The sequence below is a fragment of the Lepidochelys kempii genome, chromosome 16 (genome assembly GCF_965140265.1).
Source record: "Lepidochelys kempii isolate rLepKem1 chromosome 16, rLepKem1.hap2, whole genome shotgun sequence".
Taxonomy (NCBI): Eukaryota; Metazoa; Chordata; order Testudines; family Cheloniidae; genus Lepidochelys; species Lepidochelys kempii.
Genome location: NC_133271.1, coordinates 26,181,213 through 26,199,619, shown reverse-complemented (window position 1 = coordinate 26,199,619; position 18,407 = coordinate 26,181,213). Strand labels below are relative to the sequence as shown.

The 18,407-nt window shown below is 43.3% G+C and overlaps 1 protein-coding gene across 5 annotated transcripts in view; it reads left to right on the top strand.

The window, feature by feature from the left end:
* The window catches only part of DENND1A (DENN domain containing 1A), a 381,020-nt gene that overhangs the window by 186,160 nt on the left and 176,453 nt on the right, over positions 1 to 18,407 (top strand). For all 5 annotated transcript variants that reach the window (XM_073313958.1, XM_073313955.1, XM_073313954.1 and 2 more), the window contains one exon: positions 4,984 to 5,094. In XM_073313958.1, coding sequence (XP_073170059.1) covers positions 4,984 to 5,094 — 111 coding nt within the window. The remainder of the gene's footprint in view (positions 1 to 4,983; positions 5,095 to 18,407) is intronic.

The following is an 18,407-nucleotide window of genomic DNA, read 5'->3' as shown; positions in this document are numbered from 1 at the left end:
TGTTGGCGTCTGAGTTAGCATAATGCCCTGTTGACATCTGCATGTTCTCCCAGATCTGCTCAGGAGAGAGCCTTGGAGGACTCATTCTCCTCTTAAAGAGTCCACTTCAGGAAAGCCTCAGTCTCCTCAAAGTAAGTCCACATTGGAGACCTTGTGTTCTGCACTGGGTACTCCAGGCTCCGTTGATATGAACCTTACACCTGGGGCTCTGAGCTCATCTAAGATGAAAGGCATCAAATGCCTTAGTACCGAGACCCTCCTCCATACCACAGGAGGAGGACACTATAGCGAAGGAGTCTAAGCACTCTGCTTCTAAAAGGGCAGTACCTACAACTCTTTTGGTATCTTCTATATATAAACTGGCCACCAACATGTCCTCGGAATGGGAGAGATGCCATGCTTCTCATACTGTCTTTGTTCTTCCCCAGCCATCTTTGTTGGTACTGTATACTTCCATCAGACAAGACCAGAGCAGTCTATGTCCTTGGTACTGGCTGTGGAACCTTTCCCTGTACAAACTCAACCCCACACGGTGCCACAGAAATTCAGATACTCCGAAGACTTCCTTGTTTCTGATGAGCCAGAGTCTGAATGCCTCTTGGTACTGAGAGTGACGTGGTCACCAAGACTGAACTATTTCCTGGTACTGTTCTGTTCTCCAGCACCCTCTGAGATGGGTAGAGCTCCTCCTTTAGACAGGGAGGGTTTCTCTTTCAATTCCCAAATATCAGTGCAGGATTCCCCTATTCACCATCCAAGGGACTTTCCTCCTGCCACTTTTGGTGAAAGAGGGGAGCCACTTCTGGGATGAACTCGTGCCCCTATGCACTAGTTCAAGCAGCATTGGATGGGATGCCTCCCATGCCTTATGGACTTTCTCAGTGGCCTTGCTGGGATTCTTGGGCTGCAATAGACAGCAATTTTCACAAGCTCCTACACTTTTTGATGTGGAGACCAAGAAGGAGATATTCTCTTCACCTATTTATACTCCCTCCATTACGTCAGGTGTTGGAATCCTTTAAAGAGCAGGAGGCTACTCCACAAACAAATATCTTCTCTAGATGAGACAGTTGTGCTCCTTCACCTTCTCTGGCTGATGATATCATACAGTTCCAAGACATAATGAAACATATTGAAGTCTCTTCACAGATCCCATTAGAGGTGATCAGAGAGTCTCACCATAAGCTCCTGTATATTCTGCAATGGACAGCCTCTGCTCATGTTGCCTTTCCAATCAACATGGCTCTGTTGGACCCTGCTAAGACCATCTGGCAGACCCTGGTAACAATACCACCAACTTCCAAGCATTCCAGTAAAAAATATTATGTCCCAGCTAAGGACTCTGAATTTTTATTTTCCCATCCTTCTTATTCTCTAGTTGTGAAAGCAGTGAATGACTGGGGTGGACAGCACCGTGCTAAGTTACACCTTATGAAAAGGATCAAAAACGTCTGGACGTGACAGAACAACATAGTCTGTATTTTCTACATCAATAGACCCACGGAGATGCCCTTTCTACTGAAGCAATAAAGTTATTGAACTGGCGTATAGCCAATCACACCCTCACTTCAGCAGCTTACGTTCCAGACTACAAAACTCCATAGCTAACAATCTCAGCAGACACTTCTCCCATGATTATGAATGGGAGCTGGACTCTCTGACTCTCAATAATGTTTTTCTGACTTGGGGATTTCCAGAAGTGGATCTCTTTGCCACCATTATTAGCAGGAAGTGCAAACAATTTTGCTTGAGAGAGGGTTTGGCCCTTACTCTTGGGGAGATGCTTTCCTGATTCCATAGACAAGGAAACTTCTCTATGCATTTCCATCCACTCTCCTAATATTGAAGGTGGTAAACAGGATCAAATAGGACAAAGCCAAGATTATATTAATAGTTCCAGTGTGGCCCAGACAAGCCTGGTATCGTTGCCTGATTTACCTTGCCATTTGTCTGGGAATGAGTTTTCTGTCCAATCCCAGTCTTCTCTCTCAAGATGCCGGTTGAACTGTCCATCCCATCCTGGGAATTGGGCTTGGTTACTTGATGGTTCTTGGGGATAGAGACTTCCTGTTCAGTAGGTGTTATTAAATAGTATGGAAGCATCTACGCCTAATTCTTACTTGCAGAAAAGAAAAAGGTTTCACCACTGGTGTGACCATCAACATCTTTCATCCATGCATTCTTCACTCTCAATGATCCTTGACTATCTGCTAGTATCAAAAAAGTCAGGATTATGTAGAGTTCCATCAGGGTTCACTTGGTGGCTATAATAAGGGCATTACCAAATTCACGGCCATGAAAAATGCGTCACGGACCATGAAATCTGGTCTTTTGTGTGCTTTTACCCTATGGTATGCAGATTTCGTGGGTGAGACCAGTGTTTCTCAAATTGGGGGTTCTGACCCAAAAGTGAGTTACAGGGGGTCACAACATTATTTTAGGAGGCCACCCTTACTTCTGCACTGCCTTCAGAGCTGGGTGGCCAGAGAGTGGTGGCTGCTGACCAAGGGTTCAGCTCTGCAGTCAGCAGCGCAGAAGTAAGGGTGACAATACCACACCATGCCATCCTTACTCCTGCATTGAGCTGGCGGTGACTCTGCCTTCAGAGCTGGGCTCCCGGCCAGCAGCCGCCGCTCTCCAGCTGCCCAGCTCTCAAGACAGTACCACCGCCGGCAGCAGTGCAGAAGTAAGTGTAGCAGTACCACAACCCTCTCCCCGCCCCCACAATAACTTTGTGACCCCCCCCCCAACTCCTTTTTGGGTCAGGACCCCTACAATTACAACACCATGAAATTTAAGATTTAATCAATTGACATCATGAAATTTGCTATTTTTAAAATCCTATGACCTTGAAATAGACAAAAATGGACTGTGAATTTGGTAGGGCCCTAGCTATAACAGCCTTTCATTCCCCAGTTGAGGGACTTTCAGTGTTTGCTCATCCCACCATGGCGAGATTCAGTAAGGAGTTGAGGAACCTTTTTTTTCACATTTAGGATTTAAACTTTGTAATTAAGTGTCTTATGAAACCTCCTTTTGAACCGTTGGGCACCTGTTCACTTCTTCACCTATCCATGAAAATGGCTTTCTTGGTGGTCATCACTTCTTGAAGAGTCAGAGAAATGGGAGCTTTAATGGCGGACCCTGCTTTTACATTGTTTTTCAAGGAAAAAGTTTCATTACATCTGCATCCTAAATTTCTACCTAATGTATCGTCTGAATTTCACATCAATCAAGTCATTCATTTCTTGGTTTTCTTCCCAAAACCACATCAGACCAGAGAGGATACCTTCCTCACAATAGATGTCAAGAAGGAGTTAACCTTTTATTTGGACGGAACCAGGTGATTTATAAAATCTCTAAGACTGTTTATGTCAACCGCTGACAGGTCCAAAGAGTCCACAATTTGCACCCAGAGCCTCTTTAGGTAGATTTCTGGATGTATTATTTCTTGTTACAAATCTGCTGATATTCAATTTCCTCTTAGGGTATTAGTCTATTCCACAAGATTTCTGTCTACCTTGATGACTTAACTCAAAAATGTTCCCATTGTGGAGACATGAAGCGCTGCAGCTTGGACATCCATACACATCTTTTCCAAGCACTGTGCAATGGTTCATTTTTCTAGATCAAATGCTGCCCTTGGGAATGCTGTTTTGTCTTCAGTATTGGACTCTGATCCAAAGCTGCCTCCTTAGGTTGAGCATACTGCTCTAAGTCACCTGAAGTGGAGCTCCTATAGGGACACTACTTGAAGAAGGAGAGGTTACTCATTCTGTGCAATAACTGGAGTTCTCCGAGATGTGGCCCACTACAGATGATGCACTGCTAGCACTCCTTCCTCTCTGGTTCAGAGTTTCTTCTTGTGGGACTTTGCAGTGGAGAAGGAACTGAGGGCAGTTTGCTCACGCAGCCCTATATATCCTTGGTACAGAGCATAAGATTATGTAGGGTGCATGCTTGGGCTGAATGGGCACTACTACCAAAAAATCTCCGATCAAAGGCGCCTGGGGTGCTAGTACCCCAACGTGGACCACTAGTAGGGACAAACATCTCGAAGAACTCCATTTATTGCACAAGGTGAGTAACTTCTCCTTCTGCCATTCCCTCTACATTCAGCAATAGACATGGCAGTGGAGCGGTAGTGACCAAGGAGCCCTGGCTCTGCCCTCCTTTTTTGTGTTTGTGTGAGAGGTGTATCTAAAGTTTCACTCTGTATGTTACGTTTTTAATGAGCATGCAGAGGTTGGATAGGTTGCTTTTTCATTGTAGTATAAGCCAAAATAAATACATAGGCTGAGCATTAGACTGGAAAATGGATATTTGAGTTCTAATTCTGTCTCTTAGATGGACATGCTCTATAGTCTTGCAAAAGATGCTTCCCCTCTCCTTTGCTTCAGTTTTCCAATCTCTAGTATAGGGATGCTTTCTGATTCTCCTTCCCAGGGTGATGAGAGTATTAATGTTCACAAAATACTACCTAATCATTTTTTTGGATTGTATTTTAAACGCTTCTGGTATATTCCCTATTTTCACGGTTGCTCTGGAGTAAATTGTGCCATTAGCAGATTTTTACATAGTCAGCTGATTTCAGTTAGCTGAATAAGAAATCTCCAGTAGCTGTAATTTGTGGCTACTGTCAGATTTCTGGAATATATTTTGTGTGCATAAGAGAACCTATTTTCCTCACAAAAAATTTTCCTCATTCCATATTTAAGTTGCAGGAGTTGAGAGTGAAATCACACTAAGCTGTGTAACTTTCTGAAATCTGAGCATTTGGGAGCATTAATTAAAAAATAACAAAACTAAGCACAGGCTGTAGCAGCAAAATCACACCAGTCTTGAGCTGACGTATTGCTTTCTTCCTGTAGGTCACTTTCTGGTGGCAGTTTGATTGAAGGATGAAGTTAAGGTTCTCTTCTATCTTGAAGATATTTGTATTTGTAAAGTTTTTCTCAAAAACTCTCTCATCTTTCTTCCTAGAGAAATCTGACAGAGTATTTTGTAGCCGTCGATGTCAACAACATGCTGCATCTCTACGCTAGTATGCTATATGAACGTCGCATCCTCATCTGCTGTAGTAAACTGAGCACTGTAAGTAAATTTCAGAATATTCTCTTGACAATTCATTTTAAAAAGTGCCAGTCATGCTGGAGATCATCTGGGATACCTAGAATTTGCGTAAACACAGATTTAAAACTGTTTGTAGGGTGGCAGGAATATTGTATTAAAGTTGGATTTATTGTATAAATGAATATGACAAAGGGCCAGTCTTCTGAGTTCTTCCCTACTTAAAAGGACACTGTATGCAGAGATGAGGCACTGTAGGCATACTGAGAAATAATCGCAAATCACTGGAATCATTAATAGCCATACAATCATTATGTACATTCGCATAAGCAGACAGAAGCAGGGAATTGCAGAAGAGAGAAGTAAATGTATGCTGTCAGGATGTATTCAACATACCTGATTTCTGGCTAAAAAATGTCTGTGTGAAATCAGGTGCGTATATATAAAAAAACAATAAATGTTTGACTGTGCTTGGGCTGTGGAAAATCCCATAGCAAAGATGACTTTTTTGAGGTTCTCGGGCCTCTCAAGTGTTTGAATGAAAAAGTTTTTCTCTTGATACAGATGCTGTATAATATTTATACCATGTTAGTAAAACCCTTTTTCATATGCTTATTTGAAAGAAAAATAGATAAATGATTCTTTCAGGCAGAACTTCTGGTGACCTTCTCTTGATGAACCCAGATGGTGAGCTCTAACACGTTAGAGAACCACATTTTTCGCAATTTTGTTTGATAAGATGTAGGCTTAATGCTACTTAGGTTCCATCAAGCATCTGAAAGATGAAAGCTGCTGAGCACTCCAAAGTGCTGTCTCTTCTAAAAATGGCTGCATATCAATACCAAAAACCTAGCCTGACTTAGTTCAAAGTTTAGCATTATGCATTTGAAGTTTTATCAGTCAATAAGATCGTGATTTTATGTATAAAAGAAAATGTTAAGTTTTCATTCTGTTTGCTCTGTAAATGGGTATTGATTGTTTTCCGTTATGAATGATAAACAGAGGGTGGTTAACTAAACGTTGCCTTCTAATGCTGTAGACTAAATACTTGAAAGGCTCTTTCTAAAGTTAGAGCACTTATTTCCATTTGTATGGTATCATCTGGCCTTTTAAAGGTCTGATTTTGATTGTATAAGATTATAACTGCATCATAGACTGCCAGAAAATACTGCTGAAACAATACATACCAAAACCATAAAAGAATAACATGTACGTATTGGGAGGGAGAGGGAGAGAGAATAAACCCGACTTGTATTCCATCTCCAGCTAGAAATAATAATCTATCTAGTTAAGAAAGGAAGATGAGATCAGGAGTTTCAGTATAATCTATGGGACATTCTAACAACTTTAGACTCTTGTGACCAAAACCCTAAAGAACCAGTAGCACTTAAATACTACGATGATGGACATTTTAGAAAACTGTTAGATAGACAGACCTATGCAGTGTATTCTTCAGTGTGCTTTTATATACACCCAGCATTGTGGTTTTGCTTTAGAGTCAGAGTGAACGAAGCTACAGACCCAGGTCTAGGATGTAAATCAGTTTGTGTGGGCATGGAGGAGGTGGGGTTGAGTGATTTGTTTGGTTCAGGAAAAAGGGAATTAAATGTAGTATTATAAATTTGGAAGCGGGATGGGGCAGCATCAAGGTAAGGTAAGGTTCTCCCAACTATAGAGCCTGTGTGCTTGGTTGGCATGATCCACCCCTTCGTAAGGTAGGCTGGAAAGAAGCATTACTTACCTGTCACTTTGCTTTCCTTAATAAGCTCTTTCACAAGTAGGCTTGTGTTTTCCTTCCTTATCATCTTTCTCCTATTTGTCTTTCTTTGCCTCTGTCCAAGATAAAAGCATATCTGGCTCTTCAGGGTGAGAGTTAGCCTTACTATACATTTGTATCTTACAACTATATATATAAACTGCATTGAGATTGGAGTGACAGTTTAATACAGGTTTGAAGTCTTGGGTGAGAGCCAGTGATTCCTTGCCTGCACACTTGGCTCTGCATGATCCAGCAGTAGGAACAAGCTGCATTATTTTATTTCAAACTGTGCTCAGCAGAAGCCAAGACCTTGTAACTGGAAACTTACCAAACTCTGAGAAGTCTCAAAGTATAGTCAGTGTCTTGTTTTTTAAAAAAGGAACTGTTGGCAATTAATTTGTTTAACACTTGTGATTTAAATGTAATATCAAGTAAAGTAGAGAAGAATAAGCAAAAACCTTAAAAGTGGAATGAAATATCCTGTGCTACAATGTCTCCTGAAATTCATATTATGATTGAAGAGCTCTTAATATTGGCAAGTTAAATAAGATTTGGTGGTAATTGAGTGCTGAGATCTAACCTATTAATTATTACGTGTGAATTGTTTGTCATTAAACCTGTGGAAAGTTTATTGCAATTTTGCATGGGTTTTTTGGTTTTTTTTTTTTCAACTGGCAAATGCTGAACTGTGAATTTTACTGAGTATTCACAAGCTGAATTTTAACTATTCATTTTGTGATCTAATTCCTCATACAAAGACAAAATTAATCTAGAATGCATAAAACTGAGTGTGTGCATATAGCAAAGACCTCTTTGTGTTTACAAGTTGTAACTGAAAGAGAGAGGAAGTGGAGTATATCTTCTAGCCAGTATTCGAAGCTCCAGCACAGCTTGCCCTTACAGTCCTGCCCTAATACCTATTATACCTATACCTATTCACTGTAATGCAGGCAGTATAAATATAGAAAATATGGCCAAAGTAAGCAGCCTGGTGGTTCTTGGAGAAATTCACAAATTGAGTCTAATTCCTAAAAGTCCGCCACCTGGTTACTTTTCATTGAGGTTAATTTATCCACAACCAGGATATTTCCAGCTTTAAGCAACTATTTGTGCAGAGAAGAAACGCTGTTCTGGCATAAATAGCAAATTCTGTCCCTCTCTATGAGCTGAGAGCCTGCCAGTTCTGTCCATAATCATCTCAAGGTAAAGGCAAGTCAGAAATTGTGCTGTGCATTTGCTTTATTACAGTAAAAGCTTTTTTATCCAGCATGTTGGAGGAATGGGGGGTGCCTGTAAGTGATTCTGGTTAACTAAGAGGGAGGGAGTTTGGGTGTGGGGCTGGGGGTTGGGACACGGGAGGGGGCTTGGGTAAAGCGGTTGGGGCAGAGGAAGGGTTTTGGGGTGTTGGATCTGGGGGGCGCTCACTTTGGGTGGCTCCAGAGAAGCAGCGACCTGTCCCTGCTGTTCCTAAGCAGAGGTGCAGCTAGGCAGCTCTGTGCGCTGCCTTGCCCTGCACACTGGTTCCGCAGCTCTCATTGGCCGGGAACCAATTGAGAAGTCTACATGGAATACTTTGATATTTCCAGCCTGTCTCCTTGCAGATGCTTCTGACAGAACCAACCCCACTGTGCTGATGTGTAGTTTTTATGGTTCACTGATACACCTACCTTATACAAAACTCTTAATGGAAACAACCAGCTACCATGCTCCTCTGTGGCACTCCATAACAAGAAATACAATTCTCTTGAGTTATCATGCCATGGATGAGTCATCACTTTCTGATTGAAAACAGTAGGGTCGCTGGTGTTGCTGAAAATTGGTCATTGTTATCTTCCAAATATTTATTACATCAGCAATATGTTTAATTTTTCCTGCCTTCTATTTTCAAAGTATTTATTAATAGACAAACTTTCTCTGTTAGTTAAAAACCAAACACACTAGCTTAATGCCTCATTTAGACACCTTTGTTAAAACAGCTCACTGAGTAAAAATGCAGAATGTGGTCAGTGTGTGTTGTGTCTGTGCAGTTTTTTATCCCTTCCTCTCTTACGCTGCTGTTGTGGAATGATCATATCTGTGTCTGCTGGAAAGCAGAGCTATAGGGTTTTTCCTCTTGTTGCAGAGCTGTTGGGCTTTTCCAGCTTTACTGAATGGTGTGTCTAAGAGTTTTGTTCCTCTTTATTGTGGGACTTTTGATATACCTTTAAATTAATGTAATAGTGCCTAAGAAAAGAGCTTGTAGTGATTGTAATAACTGGTGTGATATCACTTTTATCTGGGCCAAGCCAGGTATTGTGTAAGATCACAGTCCACCATCTATCAGAGGCAGTTGACAGAGATCTCAGAAAAGAGCAAGCTGTTTTTTTTTTTTTTAAGGGCGTGGATGCACAGACCAGATTTTCACTTTATGAAACATAATAGCACAATGCTTAGAATGGCAACGACAACTCTACATAAACTTAATTGACTTTGAGAAGGCTTTTGATAGCTTTCACAGGACCAGCCTATGGCGCATTCTGTGGGCATATGGAATCCTTCTCCATATAATGAACATCATCAAAAGCTTCTATTCCAATTTTACAGGCAGTGTTGATCACAGTGAGCTCAGTTTTGAAGTCAAAATAGGAGTACATCAGGGGTGTGTCATATCTGCTATCCTCTTCAAATTGCCATCGACTGGGTAATGCAGCGTACACAGAAGACATGCCAAGAGGCATTATCATGACCTTTAATATTGCCTCGTCATCACCACTACGGATAGAGGATCATGTTCTCACCAGTGTAGAATAATTCAAGTACTTGGACAGCCCCATCAGCCAGGATGGTGGAACGTGCCAGGACATCCGGAACTGAATCAATTAAGCCAGGAACACCTTCAGCTTAAATACAGTCTGGAAATCATCAAAATACAATACCAAAACCAAACTCAAGATTTATCAGTACTTTCAACACTACTTTTTAGTGCAGAATTCTGGGGAATAAGAAAGTATGACCTGTCCAACCTTTCTTCATTTCATACAACCTACCTCGGAAAAATCCTCCATATCTTTTGGCCCAGAACAATCTCAAACCAAGACCTATTCACACAACCAAGAAGATATGAGCACCGTCATTGCCAATAGGCGTTGGAGGTGGATTGGCCATGTACTTCAGATGAAAACTGATTCCATCACCAAAATAGCAACAAGATGGACACCTGAAGGCAAGTGAAAACGAGGCTGTGCAAAAACAACATAGCAAAGAGCTGTGGAAGCTGAGCTGAAAAGCCTGCAGCACAGCTGGGGAACCATTTGAAAGACTTGCCAGAAACAGATAGGGGTCGAGGAGCTTAGTCACTGCCCTAAATGCCAGAGGCATAATAGGAACATGATGATGAGGATGATGATGAATGGTGCCTAAATGCTAGAGTATATAAATTGTGTAAAATTAACATAGTGGTATAAGCTCTGCATGGTGGTGTAATCTCTCTCCTCAGTATTTCCATATTCTCTTGTATAGGTGTGAATATATTATCGGAAGTCAGTTGGTGACATAGGTTAGTCAGTTTTGTCCTGGTGACAATGCTTCCTCAGTATGTTTCACTCAATTGATGTCAGTGGCTATGATGTTTTAAATTAACACTATCTACCATGAGATGTGATGCAGCATTCTCTTCCCATTATTGTTTCGGCTTTTATAATTAATACCACACTAATGCAGTATTATTTTTGAATTGGGTCTGGCTTTTTTTTTTTAATCTGAATCAAAGAGAAAATTTAATGAAATTATGTGGTGGGGCTTTAATGCCTGGCATGAAGTTATAGTACATTACACATTTTTTCAAGGTAGCTTCTCCATATTCCTGTTGGTAGAGTGCTTGCATACTCATGCCCATGCAATGGTGCTCTTGAGCTTTGAGAACCTTCTATGATAACAGAGCCCATTGGGACCTCACAAATACCCCATTGTGGTTCTGAGAGGTCAAAGCCGATGTAAGGGTAAGCTGTGCAGCCCACAAATGCCTCCATTCCTTCCTTTCCCTGGCTAGCTGCCTACATAGGGATGTTTCCTCCATGCTCAGAATCTTTATTGGCGCTTTTTTTTACGAGTTTCTCCTGTTTTCTAGTAATTGTTTTTAGCTGTTAGTTAGTTATACTAATATTTAGATCATTTTAAGTAGTCTTTAAAAGTTTTTACTTGGTTTATGTGTCACTGCATGGTTAGTGTCTTGTTTTACAACATGTAGAATAAGGTGCTGATTTGTGTGGTGCTGTAATTTAACTAGCTGTTGTAGTTTTGTTTACGATCCTAGGATATTCAAAAGCTTGAGGGCAAAATCTCATTACATAGGATTGATAATTGCTTTCTAATGAATATTCATCATGTCTAATTACTTTAGGCAAATTTTACACATACTGGCTTCCTAATTTTCGCACTAAGTCTGTGTCTGCACTATACTACATCACTGGCAGTGGCATGTGATGTTAAGTGTAGCTACATGTTGCAGTGAACAGCACACCATGTCCACACTGTGGTATGTAGCTACACGTTAGTGAAAGGCTCTGGCAGAGGAAGGCAGCTGGGAAAGGCTCCGGCAGGTGAGAAGCAGCAGGAAACCACGTTGCTTAAAATAGCAGTGTAGACAGGGAGGCACATCTTGGGCAAATAGAGAACCATGTAGGATACTCAAGCTCATGCCTTACCCTTCAAGTGTCTTTAGTTGCCTAAGCCATGCCTCAGCAATTACACGGCTACTTATATCTATGCTTGCAGGGCTACACAGGTATGTGCACCGCACATTGCCGAAAGAAGCATGCAGTGTACACATACCCTGAGTATGATTTTTGATAGAATCATTTTCTTGCACTGAAATTTAAGATTTACAATACCTCTGTTATATACCAAGTGCTTTAAAGTTGATGCAAATTCAAATGTGCACATTTTTCATTACTAGCTTTTAAAACAATATTAAACAAATTATGTATACTTTGTTTACATGCAGTATCTAACAGAAGTAAAGTCTCTCTAGCATGCACTTCAATAATAGTTTGTAAAAATGTTAGCTTTGGAATCAATACAAAAAATAAATGGTAGAATATAAAACATTTACCTAAAAGAATGGAGAAAAATTACTCTTAAAGATTACTTTTCCCCAAACCTTTTCTTTACTTTTTATGCTTTGTACTCAGATAACTAAAATATCCTTTCTAAACTAATTCAACAATTTTTAGTGTTGTTTGCCAATACAATGTTGCCTTCAGTCTAAATTGTGTATTTTTTTTCAGTCAAAAGTATAAATATATGTGGATTCTTCCAGGCTATGTAGAAATGTGACTGTGTAACTCATGGATCAGTAGCTGATGATATGATGTGACATTTCAAAAGCTCAATTTTGTAAGTGACAAGTGACTTCATTGTCCTCACATTCCACTTCGTAATGCATTAAAGGTTACAGTGAAATATTAATATTATACATTAGTCTGAAGATAAGATCTGTGTCATTTTTGTTACTTGAAACAGGGTTTTGACATCAGCTAATTTACACTAAATGCTAATGATACAGCTCTGCTTTTACAAACCCAACCTCACATGCCCCAACAAGTGATTCAAAGAGAATTAAAAATAAATCAACAATGAGCTTTTGTTTTTCAAATTGATTAATGTTCCTCTATCAGGAAAATTATGGATACTTAGAAATGCAGACAAAGTGTTAGTTTAAGAAACATATTCTCAGCTCATTGCATGATGCAGTAGCTGCTTGCTCTCCATTAGTGTTGGTGGGAATTACACTACTAAGAATATTCCCCTAAATGTGAATTTTTTTTAACAGATTTATCTCAGCATTCAGGGACATAAAATAAACCTTGATAGAGTCATTGGTAAACCACTCTTCTTTGTCGAGTGCTGTCCCTGTGGGTGGTCCACTCCAGGTGATGGTGCGTCCTGGCGCTGTTGATCGGAGATCTTCGGTAGCAGTGCCTGGTCGGGACGCACACGCTCGGCTGCTGTCTCATAGTCTCGTTAGAGTCTGCCTGAGTGCGCGTGTCCCACATCTCCATCAGTTCCTTCTCAACCGTCCTTGGCTGAAGACGGGACTCAGGGCAGTGCTAACACTCTTCCCTGGACTCTGAAGGAAACAATCACAAAAATATAGAAATAGTTAGTTAGTAACATCCCAGTTGTTTCCCTTCCTTTGGAATAGTTACTTAGTTTAAAAAACAAAACAAAAAAACCCAACTTTTTTTCCTCAAGCTCGTCTCCCGCGGAGATACTCTCCCCCGGCACTCCCAAGTTCAAGAATGCCAGGGGCTTCAGGATTTAAAAAGTGTCTCTCCTGTCAGGACTCTATGCCAAAGTCCGATGGACATTCACGCTGCATGAAGTGCCTAGTCGAGACACATGTCCCTGCTAAGTGCCTCCATTGCACAAGCCTCAAAACCAGGGCTCGTCATGACAGGGACCTGCTGCTGAAAATGATTTTTTGCAGAAATCCCTACAGCCATCTCCAGAGAAGGGCAATGGCAAACCCTCTCCCTCACACTCCCCGGCCAGGTCTGAACCTATTAGGAGCACAGCTTCACCCTCTCAGGCAGAGAGGCAAGAAGCCCAACCGTCTCCAAGCGGAGACTTTCACAAGGGTAAAGAGTCTCCTGCAAGATCCTTACCCTCAGTGCTGTTAGCACTTGAAGGCAGGAGCCTCCGACCGTCCCAGCACTTCAGCAGCTTTCGCGGAGCGCAGAGCCAGGGACCCAACTTCCCGTGCAGGGAAGATCTCTTCGGCATCAAAAATAGCCCCTGTGCTGACAGCGCGCTCTACTCCAGTGCAGACAAGAACATCGGCACTGAGCCTGCCCGCCGCTCATGCAGCAGCAACGGACCTCTCACAGGGCACACACAAGAGACCCGCGGCACTGGGGAAAGCTAAACAAAAATCTGTGTATGCCTCAGAGCACAGATCGTGCTCAGCGGAGCCAGACCCTAGGGAACAGGAAAAACAGTTCCTGAGTCAAGACGACCTTTCATTGGCACCTGAGCCTAACTCTCCGCTCCTGGACACACAGTGCTCAATCTTTGACCAGCCGCTCTCCCCTCCTGACCTGACCAACTTTACTGACAGCAAGCCTGATATGCAACAACAGCAGGAGTTCTCCCCACCTGCCTCTCCTCCTGCACCAGAACCTTTTACACCTCAGATCACGGCAAACCACCACCAGCCTCAGTTTCCCTACTCCCCCCCCGCTCCCTCCATGGGTGGCACCTAACTTCTCTTATCCCATGCCTTGGCCTCATTGGTACCCTTGGCCAGCTCCTACTGCCACTCGACCTCATGCTTCTTCCACCAGACCACAAGCTCCTTCTGTGCCTTCAGCTCCATCTACTTCTAGAGCGCCTGAACCCCACTCTGAAGATGTGGGCCAGGGACCATACCCTGATTCGCCAAACCCCAACTCTCCATCAGCTCCAGATGGAGCCCTCATGCCTCCGCCTCCACAGAATGTGGATGACCTGAAACAGTTCCAGGAACTTTTCAAGAGAGTGGCACTCAGCCAAGAGATCCCTTTAGAAGACGTCCAGGAGACACAACACAAACTCCTCAAAATCCTTCAACTCTCTGCGCCCTCAAAGATCGCGCTTCCCATAAATTACTCACTCCTAGAACCAGCTAGCACTCTCTGGCAGACTCCAGCCTCTATCTTACCAACTTGCAAAAAGGCTGAACGCAAATATTATATTCCTGCTAAGGACGTAGACTTTTTATTCTCTCACCCACAACCAGATTCTCTTGTAGTGGATGCTGCGACCCACAGGACAAAACAGCCACACTACCGGCTCACCCCTCAAGACAAGGACCTCAAACATCTTGATGCCTGGGCCACAAGGTTTTATACCTCCTCCACTCTGCAATTCAGAATTGCAAACTACTCTGCCCTACTTGCAAGCTATGACTTTGATAACTACAATAAACTCTTTGACTTTACCTCACGTATTCCAGAGGACAGGAGAGCAGACTTTAAATCAGTGCTTGTCGAAGGCCAATTTGTTTCCAGAATGGCCCTACAAGCATCTCTAGACATGGCAGATACAGCTGCCCGTACTACCGCAACTGCTGTGGTTATGCAAAGAGCTTCCTGGCTCTCTGCATCAGGTCTCCCCAGAGACCTGCAGACCAAAGTGGAAGACCTCCCCTTCGATAAAGACAGATTTTTTTCCAAAAAAAACCCCCAAAACAAAACAGATGAGGTCCTTCACACCATGAAAGACTCTAGAGCAGCCCTAAGCACCCTGGGCATCTACCCATCAATTCCCAGGAGACAACAGTATCAACCTTACCAGAGGCCACGTACACAACAGTATCACCGGCCTCAGAACAGACCTTAAGACCTGCCTAGGAATTGCCCTAGACCTCCTAAGAGCAGACAAAACCAAGCGCAAACAGCTACTTCCCACCCAGTGGGAAATAAACAACAAATTTGAAGCGTTGGTTGAGGGTCTGCAGGACCATTCCTTAACTCCACTGCCTACTTGCCCATTTGGCCACCACCTCCAGGCTTTTCACCATGTCTGGCAGAAGATTACACAGGACCGTTGGGTCCTAGAAATAGTTCAGTCTGGCTACTCCATCCCTTTTATATCCCACCCTCCTACCCTTTCCCCTTCTCCGTCACTCTTCAGGGACCCCTCTCGCAAGCACCTACTTCGTGTAGAAGTGGATCACCTTCTATGGATAGGCGCAGTGGAACCCGTGCCAACACAACGAGGAATGGATTGTACTCCCATTACTTTCTGACCCAGAAAAAGACAGGGGGATGGAGGCCTATACTAGACCTACGCCGACAGAACAAATTCGTAAGAGTACAAAAATTCAAGATGGTCACACTAGGCACAATAATACCTGCACTGGAACAAGGGGACTGGTTCACAGCCCTCGACCTACAAGATGCCTATTTTCACATATCCATTCATCTGGCCTAAAGACGCTTCTGATGCTTCACAATCAGACACGACCATTTCCAGTACAGGGTACTCCCTTTTGGACTCTCCAGAGCACTGAGAGTATTCTCTAAAAACCCTAGCCATAGTCGTGGCCCACCTCCACAGACATGAGATCATACTTTTCCCCGACCTAAACGATTTCCTCATCAAGGGCAACTCATATGCCGAGATGCTTTCAAGTTACCTATTTCACCATCTCACTCTTCCACAGCTTGGGCCTACAAATAAATGTCCAAAAATCCACCCTGACGCCTACACAGCAGATTGAATTAATTAGAGCTCACCTGGACTCAGTTTGAACCAGAGCCTCACTACCACACACCAGATTCCTCACTATCTTACACCTCATACATATGCTCTCTGTTCATCCCAGGATACAGGCAAGAATTTGCCTGCAGCTCCTTGGACACATGGCAGCTACCACCTTCATGGTCAAGTAAGCCAGGCTGCACATGAGATGTCTTCAGGGTTGGCTCAACTCAAACTACAAACCCAGCAGGCACAGCCTCTGCACACTACTGACTCCTCCAGCAAACATACTAGCTTCCCTGCAATGGTGGACAAGACCAGAGAGCCTTTGCATTGGCGTTCCCTTTCAAGAGCAATCCCCCACGGTCATGCTCACCACGGATGCTTCCCTGATAGGTTGGGGAGCGCATCTGGAGGGACACACAGCACAAGGCCACTGGTCTGTGCCAGAGACGTGTCTACACATAAACCTCCTAGAGCTCAGAGCAGTGAGACAAGCCTGCCTCTACTTTCTTCCCCTAAGAAAGAACAAATCTATCCGGACCCTAACGGACAATATAGTGTGTATGTTTTACATCAACAGACGGGGGAGCACGATCACACTCCCTATTCATGGAAGCCATCCGATTATGGAATTGGTGCATACAACACCACATACAAATTGTTGCGTCGTACTTACCCAGCTGTAACAACACTACCGCCGACACACTCAGCAGACACTTCTTCAAAGGACGTGAGTGGGAATTGCACCCCATAATTCTACAACAGCTCTTCTCCCAATGGGGCACCTCGTCAATAGACCTCTTTGCCACAACCCAGAATCGCAAATGCCACCTCTTTTGCTCCAGAGTGGGATTCGGGACTGCATCTCTCAAAGACGCATTCCTCACAAGATCAGAGACGACAAGGCCCGGGTCATACTCATTGCCCCAGCTTGGCTGAGACAGACATGGTGTCATTACCTGCTCCACATATCCGCCCGTCTTCCACGGACTCTCCCCAACAGACCAGATTTCCTTTCCCAGGACAACAGACAAATTCTTCACCCCATAGCTCCAGAAACTCCACCTGACACCATGGTTCCTTCATGGTTCCAGACCCACGAATTAGCCTTTTCTGAGCAAGTCCGATATGTCCTCCTGCATAGTAGAAAAGACTCCACTCATAAAACTTACCTGCAGAAGTGGAAGCGGTTTTCCCTGTGGTGTTCAAACAAACATTTATCACCCCATATCTTGATCCTTCCTAACATCCTAGACTACCTCCTGGAACTAAAACAGAATGGACTCTCACTCAGCTCCATCAGGGTACGAATATTCACTCTTTGCCCACCCCACCATAAAATGCTTCCTCATGGGCCTACAAAATCTCTACCCCGAGATTTACCCATCCGCAGCTGCATGGAATCTCAATCTTGTTCTTCACGGTCTTATGAAACCTCCATTCGAGCCCTTAGCTACTTCATCTCTTCTTCATATGTCCATGAAGGTAGCCTTCTTCTATAACATCAGCAAGGTGGGTAGGGGGAATAAGCGCCCTGATGGCCTACCCTCCCTACGCAACCTTCTCCAAAGACAAAGTTACCCTGCAAAACCATCCTAAATTTCTCCCTAAGGTGGTACGCACCTTCCACCTTAACCAATAAATATACTTACCTACATTCTATTCCAAACCTCACATGACTCCACACAAGGCAACGCTGCACACCCTCGACGTCAGATGAGCACTGGCCTTCTATTTAGACAGGACTAAACCATTTTGTAAGTCTTCCCGCCTATTTGTCTCCATAACCGAGCGATCAAAGGGTGCACCAGTTTCTAAACAACGACTTTCCAAGTGGATCTCTGACTGCATCAGATCCTGTTATCGCATTCAAAATGCTCAACTGCCCGAAGGCATCAGAACTCATTCTACTCGAGCCATGTCAACATCCATTGCTTTCCTCCATAATGTACCCATTCCTGATATCTGTAAGGCGGCCACGTGGTCCTCTGAACACACATTTACTAAACACTTTGCTATCACACAGGATACCACAGCAAACTCCGTAGTGGGCCACACAGTACTGTCTACAGTACTCACTGCTGCAACTCCAAAGTCCCACCAGCCTTAGCGGGTACTTTTTCACATTCACCTGGAGTGGAGCACTGACAGGGACAGCGCTCAAAGAGGAAGAGAAAGTTACTCACCTTGCAGTAACTGAAGTTCTTCAAGATGTGGGTCCGGGTGGGTGCTCCACTCCCCACCCACCTCCCCACTACTTTGGAGTTCTATACTGACTTCTCCACAGTAGAGAAGGAACTGAGGGGGACGTGGGACGTGTGTGTCCAGGCACATTCAAACAAGACTGCGAGAC